This window comes from Gigantopelta aegis, chromosome 10 (genome assembly GCF_016097555.1).
Source record: "Gigantopelta aegis isolate Gae_Host chromosome 10, Gae_host_genome, whole genome shotgun sequence".
Lineage (NCBI taxonomy): Eukaryota > Metazoa > Mollusca > Gastropoda > Neomphalida > Peltospiridae > Gigantopelta > Gigantopelta aegis.
In genome coordinates, this window is record NC_054708.1 from 67,853,900 (window position 1) to 67,869,168 (window position 15,269).

Consider the following 15,269-nt stretch of genomic DNA (forward strand, 5'->3'; position numbering starts at 1 on the left):
GATACAATTTCAGAATTATTATTATCTTTCATTGTTGTATGATAAAATACGAGAAAATAGAAAACAGAACATTTTAATTTTAATCAATTTATGTATTCAATTGTTCAGTTATTAAATATGAGTCACATACTTGTAAAGAATTATATGTAATCATATAATCTAATCATCTGGCACACATACAAGGGCGTTAAAAGTAGTAGTAATAGGAATTCAATTCTAACTTTCATATAGTTGTGGTAACCTATGGGTTACCAGGCTATATGTTGTGGTAACCTGTAATTGGGTTACCAGACACAATGCTTATTTCGATGCCTGCTACTGATATACTAGTCGTGGTGCACTGACTGGAACAATAAATAGCGCAATGGGCCCACTGGTGGGGATGACCTCAGACCGACCACATATGAAGTGAATGCTTTACCACTGGGCTACATCTACCCTTTTGGCCAATCAATTCAGAGAATGAACAACTCGACAAGTCTTAAACAGTCATAAAATAAATATGCAATGAGCCAAAAGATATCAACACATAGTTATTTTTAGTTTGAATTACAACTAGTTAACTTGCCATGACACTAACTTCAGTTATTGTCGATTTGTGCAAAACTATGCTGAACAAAATGACAACCGATTAATTACAAACTACTTTACTTGTAATAATTATTTTTAACAAAACCTGTCTTAAAGTATGTGAATGCCACGTTCCAATTTGAATTTGTAAATAAGGCAAATATTGTTAATTAATATAATAAAGCTTTCAGTGGGATAATTCTTGGAGAATTTGAGCTCTGTATGTTTGGTTTTTCTTGTTAAATTGCCCAGAGCCCAGTTCCACGAAGTGATCTTAGTGCTAAGACCACCTTAAGTGCATATGGTAGTTATGCACTTCAGGTGAGCTTTGCTCTAAGATTGCATTGAGGAATGGGGCCCAGGCTAATCAGTTTTCCTAATATAGTCAAACCTGTTTTGTGGTCACACAAGGGAGTAGATAAAAGTGGCCACTGATTACAGGTTGCCATATATAGAATCTTTAAAACATCTGTTGTTGTTTCTTGTTTTACCGTACTGCTAATTAACAGATGTGTGCTTCACAGTGGACTATAAATCAACTTTTGACATGTCGCCTCCTTCAGAAAAAATGCAACTGGAATGCATTGAATTAACCGTTCTCAATACGTTTGTTTTCTTTGTCCCTTTAATTCCTACTTTATGCGGTGTATTGTCATAGTAAGTGAATCTACATATGTCAAGCTTAGCCTGGTCAAAGGCAGTTAAATGCATTACAGAGTCATACTTTCTTAATTGATACACAGTTGAAATGTTGGGACTGAATAGGTACTAATATTCCTGAAGGTGTGAAGATCGGTTATTTGCTGCACCTTATCGCAGTTGTTCAAATATCCCTTTTATATAATAGTAAACATTTACTGTGGCCGCTTAATACAAGTATTTTAGTAATTATGGATCTGATATAGGTGGCCACTGCTTATTACAGGTGCATTTACATTATAAATCACTTGGGAGAACAAAAATGGCCACTTAAGGCAGGTGATTGCTGATTTACAGGTGGCAGCTAGAACAGGTTTGACTGTATATGCTTTTTTGTTTATTTCCGCTGCATTATGAAATGAATAAAATTCATACCAACTGTTAACAAATGATGGTTCGCATTACAGAAGACCAAACAGTTTCTGTGGACAGTCTTACTAGAAACACGTTTTGAGGTAGTTGGGAGTGAAAGAATTGTCAGAATTATTTTGTCCTATTTTTAGCCAATATCCCTTTAATCTGCTTTAGTTTTGTACTACAAGTACATGTATCTCACCTTTTTCTTTTCAATTTTACTAATTTGCGTTTTGTTGTTTTGCACTTCCATTTTGGTGTTTAGGATGGCACTGTGAAATCAAGCGAAAAAGGCTTAGAAACAAACAAGGTTGGTTGACAGCCAGTTTGACAGTCTGTAAGAGAAATGTTATTCAAGTAGGGCACAAAAAATCTTAATTTTGGAAGAGTGATTCAGAATTTGTTCACACCATGTGTAATTTGTTTTTATTTAATTTTAATGGTATAATACATATATGTTGAAAACTCAAAAAAGTGTTGTTTGTGTTTTGCTTCTTTTACATGAAATACAAACTTATTTAAAATCATTTGGGTTTTTTCATATTTCCACAGTAGAGTAAAAAAAAAAGTATAATAAAAGATTAAAAATATGTAAAGGAGTATCAAAGAATACTTTCAAGTTACTTTTTAAATGATTTACTTTTTATTGTTTCATTTCTAAAACTTTACTTCTTGCTTCTGCTATGTCAAGAATCAGTTATAACTGTGTGTTCCATTTCTCATAATTTGTTTCATCAGTACTATGTCGTTGTTACTTAATCTTTGTTTTGTATGACAAGTTTTATTTCTTTAAAAAATCTGTTATTGTTATTTTTTTCATTATGACTCTAAACCTGTGGACATTGATGCTTTAGATGTTGTATTGTTGTACTCTTAATTTTCACCATCATATATCTGATTTTCATGAAGGTAGCAGGGTTTTATCCAGGCATTCAGTGGGTCTGAAAATAAGCTCCTTTCCAAAGAAAGTGCAACCTCTGCAATTGCCATCAGCAATCAGCAATGCTGTGGATATAGTTGTGGAGTTTTTCATTCTCCATAGCACCTTTTTTTGCTGTGGACTACATTATAATTGTTTACCACAGCTTGTTTATTGCAGGGGTTAAAATAGCACTAAAAATTCCCAATTTTTATGCTAAAAATCCCCAATATATATGTTTAATTATGTTTATTCTAATAAATTAATTTAACAGTTAATTTAACAGTGGTGTACTGTATCATTCAGTGGTCTGAACAAATATTCCAATTCAGGGAACATTTTGTTCAATATCTTGTCGCAATTTGAGATCACTACTCAGTTTTAAAACATTAAAAAGTAATTGCTCATAAATTTTCAATTGACTAGAAATATTGTTAATCAAGATTTTGAAAACAATGTTCCATGCAATTATGATTAAATTGCACTAATTTTGCCAATCTCATCAGATGGGAAAATTCCTGAATAAATCCCTGCGTAATGTCAACAACAAGTTCAAGAAATAAAGTTTTTTGTTTTTTAATGAGAGAATATTTTTCAGAAGAACACGTGGACTGAATCTGGCAAAGTGGACATTAATCTGGAGTCTCTGAACCCTGCTAACCGCTTCCAGAAGCATGCGTCACCCAGCATGAACCAGTTACAGCAAGGAAACGTCATATCTTCTGGTCAGTACCCAAAACAACTGTTGTCACACTGGAGTAGAAATTCAGTCTACTCTAGAATGCTACCAAATGTTTTGTTTTTTTAATTATTTGTTTTTAATACTTTTTTTAATGTTTTCCTTTTTCCCCCCTTTTTTTTGTTTCTTAATGTTTTTAGTAATCTATCCACAAAACATAGAACTTGCTTTGATGTCATTAATTAAAATGTGACACTTTACACCTGTAGTATAAGATGCACTGTTCTGCTATTGGATCACGATTAAGATTATATAAAAGCAACAAAGCATATATATATATTAAAAATGCTCACTTGATTTTTGCCAAATAGCTAATTTAGCACTTTGCCAGGCTTGGTTCACACAACACGGAGTGTGATTTTTCTACTTTTTATTTCACTGACTGGGATTGTTCCTAGATCGACTGCACATCAGGCGAGTGCTTTACTACTGGGCAAGGGGGAGGCTACAGCCCCTCCAGTGCTGGAGCAAATCATCAAATTTGGGCAAAACGATAGAGATATTTGGGTAAAATGAGCAGGCCTGAAACCTTTTCACCATATATTTTCATCATTCTACCAACAATATTCAGTGCTAGCTCTGGGTGGTCAGAACATTTCACCAACTTGTCTAAAAATAAAAATCTAGAGTTATTTTCTAATAAGATGTCAATCATTACACAATTTCTTTTTCGCTAAATTAAATTCGCTAATTGTTCTTAGAATTCACAATTGGCAAATTTGGCAAGTGGCAGAGCTAGCCCTGATATTACTTGTAATCCAAATAAAAATGCATAGTTATTTGTTTGCAACCATATATAGCTGTTTGGAAGTAATGCTAATATACTGTCAAAAAAGAAACGCATAGGTGATAGGGAAAGAAGAAAATTGTTTGATTTTATAAACCATTTTTTTTTTTACAATGTTGCTGAATGACCATGTTTGTTAATGTTCCTGGAATGGGACAGCATGCCCAAGTGCACCCTAAAACAAATTTAACGCACGTTGTGCGACAATTGCAGGAAATTGGCATGAAATGGTAAGATTTTGGTGAATGCACGTGAAACTCGGGGAAAAGATTTGGGTAGTGATGGGTATTTAAAGCTGCAATGATGCCTCATTTCCATTTCGACGTAGATGAGTTACAAGATGCCAAGACTAAACCTGCCGAATCGAAACATTGCAATAGGCCGCCTCCAGTTAGGTGAATCGCAGTCAGCAGTCCCACGCCACATGAACGTCCATGAGAGCACCATTTCATGTCTCTGGGACAGGTACCAGCAGTTTCAATCAGTTGAAGACCAGCCCAGAAGTGGGAGACCTCGCATAACAACTGCAGCACAAGATCGCTACATCCGGGTTCTGCACTTGTGTCACTCTTTCAGCAGGACAATGTCAGGCCGCATACGGCACGTGTAACAATGGATTTCCTACAGAATGAGAACATTAATGTGCTGCCATGGCCATCAAGATCGTCAGATCTCAACCCCATTGAACATTTATGGGACGAACTGGACAGACGTGTACGCCAGCGTGACCTGGAGCCTCAGACGCTTCCGCAACTGTCACATGCACTGCAGGAAGAATGGGCTAGGATTCCACGTGCCCGGATTCAGAGACTCATTCAGTCTATGCCAAGGAGATGTCGCACAGTGATTGCTGCTGCTGGTGGCCACACAAATTACTGATTTCAGCGCCCTCATGCGACACTGTTTGGCGACGAAAATGCCTCCACTGCCGTCAGTCCATAGCAAGAACATTGTCACATACTCATGTCAAATTTGACTGATACGATCATAAATAACGAAATTATGCCACTCTGTATTAAAGAGGTAATTCCATGAATATTTCGTCTATGCGTTTCTTTTTTGACAGAGTATATAAACGTTGTAATCAAATTTGGGCATTTTCATTTAATTCGGGCAAAATTCACCCTGCCCCTGTACAAAAATGGGATCCCGTTCGCCTATGGGTTGCGTGACAAACTTAGTTTTTTAGACAGTGACTCAAAATACAGAATTCTAGGCATTAAAGCCTTTTGATTACAAATCATGTCTATAAACACTGCTGTGTCCACTATATGAGTGCCATTATATAGCTACTTCAGGGCCACAAGTATTACTCATTACTACCCTGTATAATATCCCGATAGATCATTAAGCTCAGGATTTGTATGTGGTGTATGGCGTATGTTAAACTGTTAACAAGTTGTAACTGAGGAGGAGCTGTGACACTAACATGCATCTTTTTGCTTCTTCTCTCCCCAAGGCTATATGGTATGGTACCCCGAAATGGGATACTCAGGTCTGTAGCTGATCACACTAACTCTGCATGGCATACAAATGGGGCATGAAGGACTTCCGTTTCTGTTTTCATTTACTAGCAACACGTTCAAATGTTCCAACTGTTTATGCCACTTACGATGTAGCTCTATTTCTTGTGTCATTGACTAGAATGATTTTCAGTTAAGTTTGGTTATTTATTATTTTGTTAGCATGATGTTTTCTTAAACAGTGGAAACATATGAGAGGCCATCTGTCTTCTTTAACTGGTGGGGTTTTTTTTCAACTTTATTTTGATCTTTTTGATTTGAAAGATGACTAGCTATGGTCGTATTAGGCTGTTGCATAAACAGCCACTGTTGATTTTCTGGACATATACTCCTAGTACTATATTCTGGCAACATCCTGTTAACATTTTGTAGATATAATCCGAATCAGCTGTTCCATAAAAATACATTCTATAACTGGATCACTACAACTAGATGTTAATAGACTTCATACAGCTGTTGTACGGTTTTCCCCAGAAATTTGATGAAATGCAAGACAAATTTCAAATCGAGTTCAGTTGCAATATTTAATTTTATGTAGTTCAGGTATAATCATATTGGAAAATGTCTTGCATTCCTGCTATATCATGATGTGATCATTTTGATAACAGCTTAAATTCATAGTGTGAGCAATATGTTGCAGTGTTCTTGTGTTTTTTTTTGTGCTTTACTGTCCTTTTAATCTTTGAACTTGTATCCATTCATGTATATCATTCTTCTGATCCCAGTAGTATTTGGAAGGTTAAGTTAGGTCTGCAATAAGTTAGTACTGGCCATGTTGGTGTGTGTGGTTTTCAAAATACACTTTTGTGAGGTGGGTTTGGTGGTTTAATTTTTTTTATACACCCGTCTGTAATGGGTCATATTATGGTATGGCATTGTCCATCCATCAGTCTGTATGTGCATCTGTTAACTTTTTCTTGTCCAGACCATATCTTACATGCAGATGCATACAGGACCATCAAACCTCACATGTAAGAACAGCATGGGATAGCGGTGTGTCATGTACTATTACTAGGTCACTGTAACCTACTTGTCACGGTTTACCTGGCATAACAGTAAATCCTTGTCCGGACCATATCTTGCATACAGATGCATACAGGACTGTCAAACCTCACATGTAGGAAAAACATGTGATGGCGGTGTGTCGTGTACTATTACTAGGTCACTGTGATGCAAATAACGGACATATCATATACCTCACTGGTACTCTTGTTTTTTTTATATAGAAATAATACCATGAAGGTTTCTTTGTCTTGTCTACAAACATTGTTTTAGTTGAAAGTGTGCTGCAACCATATCAATATTAATATTAATATTAATATTATTATACAACCAATGGTTTCAGGAAAGCAAAACAGAACTAACCTAAAACACTTTGGAATATAGCTGGATAAACCTATTTCTAATTATGCATGTGCATGACTATTTCTGAGAATATAAAATGCATGTATTTTGAAGATTTGTGGCCACTAACCTTTTTGTGGTTTCAGTTGAGGTCATAAAAAGTTTTGGTTTTATATTGCAGTGTTGCAGCTTAAAATTGTTTTTATTTCTTATACATGTATGACTAGAGAGTATTTAATGTTAACCTGTTAAAACCACAGTTTTGATGATTGCCTTACATAAAGGTGCTAAATGAAGGTCCTTCGCATACATTTATACTTCACTGAACTGTGTTTTTTCTTCTAGCAAAATAAATTGGTCTTTGTGTCTTTCTTTTTTTTTCATCTCCTTACTGTTTAGTCATATTTACTATGTTTAACACCTTCAATGTTTTTGGAAAAGCTTTCTTAATGATCATTAAATTATTTAATTTTATCAGTCAAACTTGTGAAGTGCTAAACATTTTATTATTTATTTTACTATCATTAGTCCATTTACATTGAATTTGATATACTTAAGCTTCACATGATGTTTTTCGTGACTGAGTAAATGATAAACTAATAAATTAATCAGAAATAATCTTTAACAAATACCCAATAATGAATTTAAAAAAAAAAATCCCTCTGCTATATGTTTGTCCTTGGCATCAACCATAATTGTTTTATTAAGTGATACGGTAGAATTATTTTTCATTTTCAGTGCAAGTCTTAAATTTATTTATGACCGCATATTCATTACGTAATAGCTTGGTGCTGTAGTTTGGTGGTTCCATGCAGGTATTCTGTTTGTTGCAGGTATGACTGCTGTACCACCTGGTATGACTGCCGTGTCACCTGGTATGGCAGCCGTGTCACCTGGTATGGCAGCCGTGTCACCTGGTATGGCTGCCGTGTCACCAGGAATGGGTGCAGTGCCACCAGGAATGGGTGCAATGCCACCATCTGGGTTCCAGCCAAACCAGCCAATGATGATGATGTCACCTCGCCCAATGATGAGTCCAAGTGAGAAAATACTGATCTGCGATAAAAACGCACCACCCAATTTTCAGTTGTTAATGAATCGCATACATGTATGAGGTTCCTATAAAAATGCACAGTCTCCCTAATCCTTGTTTACAATTTATTGGTTATTTATTGGCCATCACAATACATCCAGTTATACATTATCAGTTAAATATGTTTGTTTTTTTCATACCCTTTATATAGCTACAAATGTGACTGGAGTTCACTATAGTTTGAATCTTAACTTTTATCTTACCTTGACTAAGGCAAAATATCTGTTACTATTTTGGTGGTAAGTTGTCAGCTTTTGTGTTTATCACAAACTATAAATTATAATTCAGTAAAACTTGGTTTATAAGTCGGAACTATGGACGTTCATCTATATGCTAGTTTTTGTCCTGCCTTTACGAAGTAAAAACATGACAGTAGCACATCAACTTTTGTTTTAACATTAAAGTTTCGCAGTTAGATAATTTTCTCACAAACTATACGTCCTATGTCAATGAAATGTCATTTATAGTTGCACCAATACAAGTTCATCACAGTGCACCGATAATGTTTATGGTAGAATTCCGCAGAATTCTTGTTTAAAAAAGTATTTATTTGATTTTTTTTGTTTTACACTCTCAACAAATGCATTACCTTTTTTTGTGTGCATTATCTCTGTTCCTCATAAAGTGTAATTATTAAAAGATGTCTTGACAATTATTTGATTCAATTTATTTCAATTACAGCCATGGGTATGCAGCCAACTGTGGGTATGGTGGGACCAGTGCCTGCAGGCAGCATTGGAATGCCTGGTTCAATGCAGACTTCTATGATGGGACAGACTGCATTTCAAAAACGAACAGATAATGCCTTTTCTACATTCGGAAATGTTGCGCAATAGCGTGCCAAACCTCTGTTCATTCCACTAAACATCATTTTCTATATTTCGAAACACCTAAGTATGGCACCAGACATCTCAGAAGTTTTGATTTGAAAATTCTTCATTTGCCAAAGTATGAATCAGTTCAACATTTATGTATAGCACCCTAGATTGGGAGTCGGGTAGAATTCTGTTCAGTGTTGATCATCGAAGACACCTGGATCCATGTTTCATGTGACATTATAATCCAGATTCACTGGGATCCATGCTCACGTAACATTATAATCCAGATTCGAGACTTAAGCGAAGACTCCAGGCTGTAACTGCATGTGGTCTGTGTGGGCGAGCTGTTATTAAAGTATTGAGTTCCTTAAGTATGGGTCCAAAAGTTTGATAATAATGATACAAATCCTTTGCTTCAGTATTAGCTTACCTACAGTGTCTAGGGTGCTGGGTGCACATCTGAAGGCTTTCTTAGGATGAAAAATACCCTAGGCGCCACTGATCATGTTGTTAATCAGATCCCGATTCTGGTCATATTCAACAAACATGGAGTCTTATTTTATTAACCATGGAGTTTAAAGGGGAATAGCTGTAGTTGCTTGCCAAAGATTGCATTGGGGCATACTTTTACTGTGTAAATATCTGTAAGCATTATGTTCAGCTATCATATTTCAAACCAAAACTTCTGTTAAAATTCATTTAGCAATAGGCTGTATCTGTGCTCGAAACAATAAGTCATATTTATAGGATCATTATACCATAAGAGTTGTGAAAACATATTGAACATTTTTAAACAAAACAGATTGATGAGTTAGAACTTAAATGTAATTTGTTTTGGAGAAATGATGATTTGGAAACAAATGATACCTTTACAGTGTAATAGAATGTGCAGGAATGTGTTATTTTTGTTCAGTGTATCTGTGTTTTAATATGTAGGCCATATGATGCTAGAAGCACTTTTTATAGGCCAAGAGCATGTGACTGACATGAAAAAGACTGAAGCTTTCAAAAATATGAGCAAACAAAATTATTTCTGTCTCAATGACAGACTGGTTGGTGTAAGCTAGTGTGAAAAATGCTGGAATTGAAAGTATGGCATGAGGCAAGTTGAAAAGGAAATAGGCAGAGAGTAAAAGACGGTGAAAACTGGATGGTGTAATTACAATTTTTATATTCCTCTATGGCTTTAGTAGTGGACAAATATCACTAGTATTGTTGAAAATGAATATATTACGTAAAGCAGCTATCAATACTTCAAGACCCTTTCTCTGTTTCATGTAACAATCAAATGAAGAGAATCTAAGGTGTTTCAAAAGAAAGTTGTTCCACAATTTATCTCACTTAACATTTTATTCCATTTTGACTGTCCTTAAAGTTTCAAAAAAACCAAAAACAAGATCGACCAGCATTTGCTCTGATCACATTAGAAGGTTTTAATAGTCACCAAGTATAAACAGATGTTTTCATGACTTAAAATACTGATGTTTTATTGAAGTTTTAAGGATTACTTCTATCAATCGTGTGACCAGAATGAGGAAACCCCATTCTTACTTTCGTATTTTTATTTTTTTATTTTTGTTTGTTTTTTGTTTGGTCTCTTAATACAAATCAATATTGTTCATAATGCACCAGCTTGCAATTCAGAAAATAGTTTGATTCATCTAAAATATCCTTTGCCTTGTCATCTTTAATTTAAATATCCTTACCAGGGCCTCTTCCCTGACACACTGTTGGTGAAGAGAAAAATGGTATTAAGTTTTAGTTCGCTTTAACATCAGCATTGCTGAATGCTAACACAAATTGCAAGGGCTGGTGCACATGAAAGAATTTGAATCGATGTGAAGAAATTTTGTTTTACATATCAATACCAGTGAGATCAGTTAACCTACTTGGGGCCTAATTCATGAAATTCTCACAACTTTGAGATCTTGCAGTGTGATGCATAAAGACAATGCAATGTTGCTTAAAAAAGCATTGCGAATTAGGCCTCTAGTATTGTTTTTACTTTGCCTCGCCTTTTATTGTTAATTTATTATGATCATTTCTATTGCCAGCATTGTTCCCACCAAGTAATCTTTTGATGTTGTAAATGTGTTGTATTGTTCTCAGAATATAATTATTTCTTCTTTGTTAAAAAATAAAAATCTGATCATTATATACAGCTATAATATCTGAATTGTAAATATCTTTTAGAATCTGGTTGTGACTTTTTTAACCCAGCATTAGCTTCTATACAAAAAAAGAAAGAAAAGAGATTCACAAATAAAATAAACAAAAATCATTACAATGTTGGTATTTCATCTTGATATCTGGCTATAATAGAAATGTGTTGGTAAACATTATATGCTTGAGTCAAAATGCATCTTTGAATAATGTAACTATCTGAGCAGAATGATTGACCTAGAAAATAATCTGAAAGACAGAAAAAAGCTAGGTGGTAGTCGTAAACAATTGAAAATTAATCTAAATTTAAGTTTTATTTTTATTTGATACGGATTTATTATTTTACAAAAATAAATTAATTAAAAAATATATGAAACAAATGATTCAAATATTCCATTTACTTTGGCTAGCAAGTTCTTTTTTTCCCCTTCTTTTGTTAAAGAAACATTTGTCTAACATCTGAGTGATTCTTAATGTTAAGATCTTGTAAAGAAAAACTGCGTCATTCAAAGCGTCACCAAACACCTTCTGAAGTAACCATCATCTCATTGTACCTTGTATTTACTAAATCTGCCTTAAATACTTTGGCTCTCAGATACAATTATTCAGACTTTTCCTTAAACATGGATTTTTTTATGTGTGCAATAAAATGAGATTTGAATAGACAGGTTTCTAGATTTACAAGTTTCCTGATTCTTTTTAATTTCACATTAATTTTATTTGATTAGATTTCACCAATAGTAAGCATGTTCTTCTAATTAGTAACTAAATGATAGGATATTAATTTAAAAAAATGTTTTAAATACACACACACATATATATATATATATATATATATATATATATATATATATATATACACAGTAACTTGTTTTAATACATAGTTAATATATTATCTTAGTTAATAGATGACCTTATTTACTTAATGTATGGAACATCTTCACACATGGTGCCCTGTATAGTCGTACAAGTTTGTTTTCATTATAATGTGAAACGTCTACAATATTTGTATCAAAACTTGTAGGTGAGAAAGTATTTATGATTTTGTTATTTACGGTGGGTTATTCTGAATAGAATGGAGATGTGAATATTCATTCCTGACTTTTACAAAATGTGTACATATAATTTGTTGATTTATAAATAGTTGTAAAACACTTGTTGTTTGTATGTGAAAGGCATGTATGAAAGGTCAGCACATTTTACACAGCATACCATTTGTTACTTGTTGCAAATAATATGAATATGTATATTTCACAGAGTAAAATTCAGTTTTATTCCTAGTTTTGTTTGTTATTTTTTAGCTACAGGAAACGGCATAATCCTGTTGAGTACATGGCATTGATAGAATTAATTTGCAGCCCAAAACTAAGTCTTATTTTGTGTTCATATACGATTATATGAGAGAGTGAGTGGTGTGTGTGTGTGTGTGTGTATGTATATATATATATATATATATATATATATATATATATATATATATATATATATATATATTATCAAAGAAAAGACTGGTATATGCTATTCTTTGGGGTATGTCAAACCTCCCTTGCTGCTGCTATTCACAATATTTTTTCTAGGGGCAGTCTTGCCGAACTAATGAATTATTTTGTTTTCAATATTTTTATTGTATTTTTATTTGAAAGTTTCTTCTAAAGTTTGATGAAGAAGTCTGGTTAAACCTTTTCCCTATATATTTCTATTCTTAAATATACGGTAATTTATTTAGATTTTAGTAGTATTACTGTAATACAGGTAGTGATTCGTTTGGACCCTATATAGCTGTTTTGTAGTAATGCAAATTGTATGAATAAATGTTGCCCAAATGTGGGCATTTTCCATTAATTAAAAAAAAAAATCCGCCTGCCCGCTACATAAAGGAGCCAGTACGCTTATGGGTGTGATGACACGTGTAGCTATACTAGCCAATATCCCAGTGTTTCACAATTCTTTGGCAGTAAGTTTGAATATTGCTTAACCTTCAAATTATTATACTTGACAGGGTGTCGATAAGTAGGCCTACATCAGCGTATGGGGTGGAAGTTTGGATCAAAATATAATGTGCATTTATTTATTTATTTGTACAAAAACCGTTTTCCGATTGAAAACTTGAGGCCCAACTCGTCTTGCCCGAATGCGAAGATTTGCTCCAGCACTAGGATGGGGAGCCCTCTTTGGCTGTCAGTGGGAGAAAGAAGAAATGTTTTATTTAATGACGCACTCAACACATTTTATTTACGGTTATATGGAAAGAAAAGAAAGAAAGAAATGTTTTATTTAACGACGCACTCAACACATTTTATTTACGGTTATATGGCGTCAGACATTGGTCAAGGACCACACACATAATGAAAGATGCTTGCTGTTGCCACACAATGGGCTTTTCTTTTGGATTAGTAGCAAAGGATATTTTACATACAGCATCCCACTGTACATACCACGGCTTTTTTTAAAACCAATTGTCGAGTACTGGTTGGAACGAGAAATAACCCAATGAACCCTTCAAAGGGAATCTATGCTAGACGGACCGAATCAGGCGAGCGCTACCACCGGGCTATGTCCCACCCATGGCCAGTACTGTGTCGTGCTTCATTCACTGTTCACCACCCGATTATTATAGGTTAGGCAGCCTATAACATTGCAGCTTACAATGCAAGCTAATTTTTATAATCGAAATACTAAAGTACGAACTAAGCAGTATGGTACGAAGTGATTATGATTCGTAAAATGTATCATTCAGGGCCCCGTTCCACGAAGCTATCTTAGCCCTAAGATCAACTTAAGTGTATAGGGGGAGAGAGAGAGAGACAGACAGACAGACAGACGTTGGGGTGGGGTGGGGTGGGGTGGGAAGGAACGGAGGGAGAAAACGAGAAGCATTACCGCAACATTAATTAAGTTAATTAAAAATAAATCAATAAAAAATATCCAAGCACACACAAAACAGCCCATGGTCTTACGTGTTATTTATTTGGTTAGTTTGATTTATTATTATTATTATTTTTTTTTTTTCTTACATGAGTCCGGGAGAGACCAAGACTTGCTGTCAAATCGAGTTTTTATAAAAGTAGGAATGGGATGGCGCACTCGCACACTCACGAGGAAGGATGCTGTTCGGGACATTTGATCGTAGCACCGTCCACACAGCAGACATTAAATGAGCTGGACTTTGAACGAGGAATATGGAGTTCAGCTGTAGATGGCGACTCAAAAGATATTCAGAAAAAAGTAGACAAAGGCGTCGATGTCAACACGAAAGATAGTTCAGGATACTCTGCCTTAGTGAGTAGGGTTTATTAAAACTAGGATTGTGCGTAGACATGGGGAACAACGTAAAAGAAAAAGCAACCCACCAATACTTATTGACAAGGCACAACATATTTGCTATTTAGCCTACATTAATTAATTATGATAGCATATGATATGTTCCACCTATTTTCACAAACAGGCTAAAACAAAGTCGTGTGTTCACAACCACACCATTGCTGTTACAAATACCAATACTGGCAATAGTTAAATCATAATGGCCTGAAAAAACAAAAACGGGCAAAATTTACAATTATGTCAACACACACCCCCCCCCCCCCCCCCCCCACCTCGTGTAACTACATACATTTACAATCTTTCAGAACCTGCATTTAAGAAACATAGGCTTCTTAAATTCGGCCCAATATGATTCGGTACCAATTAATAGGCCTACTAATCATTTAGCTAAGTGCGGAGGTTCAATGGTCCGAAGGTTCAATAGTCCGAAGGTTTATAGACCTAACTATAATTACGAAGAATGGCAAAAGAACAGTCAAATGTCTAAACAAATGCGAATTATTTACAGTAATCACTAAGTGTACCTCTGTGTAAAACGTTTACGGCAACAGTGCAACATGACACGACGAAAAGATACATGTAGGATATCAATTTAAAGGCATCTGATTGGCTTCTTACATATAAATCCAAACCATCCACTGAGAGTAAGATTACACATGTAGGTTTCTATTGTCAGATGATGTACAGGCCAACAGTGTATATTATGTAAACGTTAGAGCCGTATATAAGTTATAATAACTTGGTTCAGAATATGATTTAATTTCCCTTAACCCTGTATTAAAAAAAAATATGTCAGAAAAAGAATTCTACACTCGCATTTCACTTACAATTGTATTCATCTGACGTTCGCTCCCATTGGCGTAGCCAGAATTTTATATTGGTGGGGAGCCACAATGTCTTAGGGATCAACCACATTGTTTTTGAGACTGTCAGTAGTGA

General features: G+C 34.8%; 2 protein-coding genes across 8 annotated transcripts in view; both read left to right on the plus strand.

The window, feature by feature from the left end:
- LOC121384256 (clathrin interactor 1-like) overlaps positions 1-12,283 on the plus strand; it is a 31,206-nt gene extending 18,923 nt beyond the window's left edge. For 2 of the 7 annotated variants that reach the window (XM_041514564.1, XM_041514568.1), the window contains 5 exons: positions 1,889-1,933; positions 3,141-3,267; positions 5,528-5,563; positions 7,769-7,975; positions 8,710-12,283. In XM_041514564.1, the coding sequence (XP_041370498.1) occupies positions 1,889-1,933; positions 3,141-3,267; positions 5,528-5,563; positions 7,769-7,975; positions 8,710-8,864 (570 nt within the window). In that variant the 3' untranslated portion in view covers positions 8,865-12,283. The remainder of the gene's footprint in view (positions 1-1,888; positions 1,934-3,140; positions 3,268-5,527; positions 5,564-7,768; positions 7,976-8,709) is intronic. The other 5 variants (XM_041514565.1, XM_041514569.1, XM_041514567.1 and 2 more) reach the window with 3 other exon arrangements.
- Positions 12,284-14,063: 1,780 nt separating this feature from the next.
- The window catches only part of LOC121383989 (ankyrin repeat domain-containing protein 39-like), a 4,383-nt gene continuing 3,177 nt past the window's right edge, over positions 14,064-15,269 (plus strand). The window contains exon 1 of the mRNA XM_041514126.1: positions 14,064-14,288. Coding sequence (XP_041370060.1) covers positions 14,085-14,288 — 204 coding nt within the window. The 5' untranslated portion in view covers positions 14,064-14,084. The remainder of the gene's footprint in view (positions 14,289-15,269) is intronic.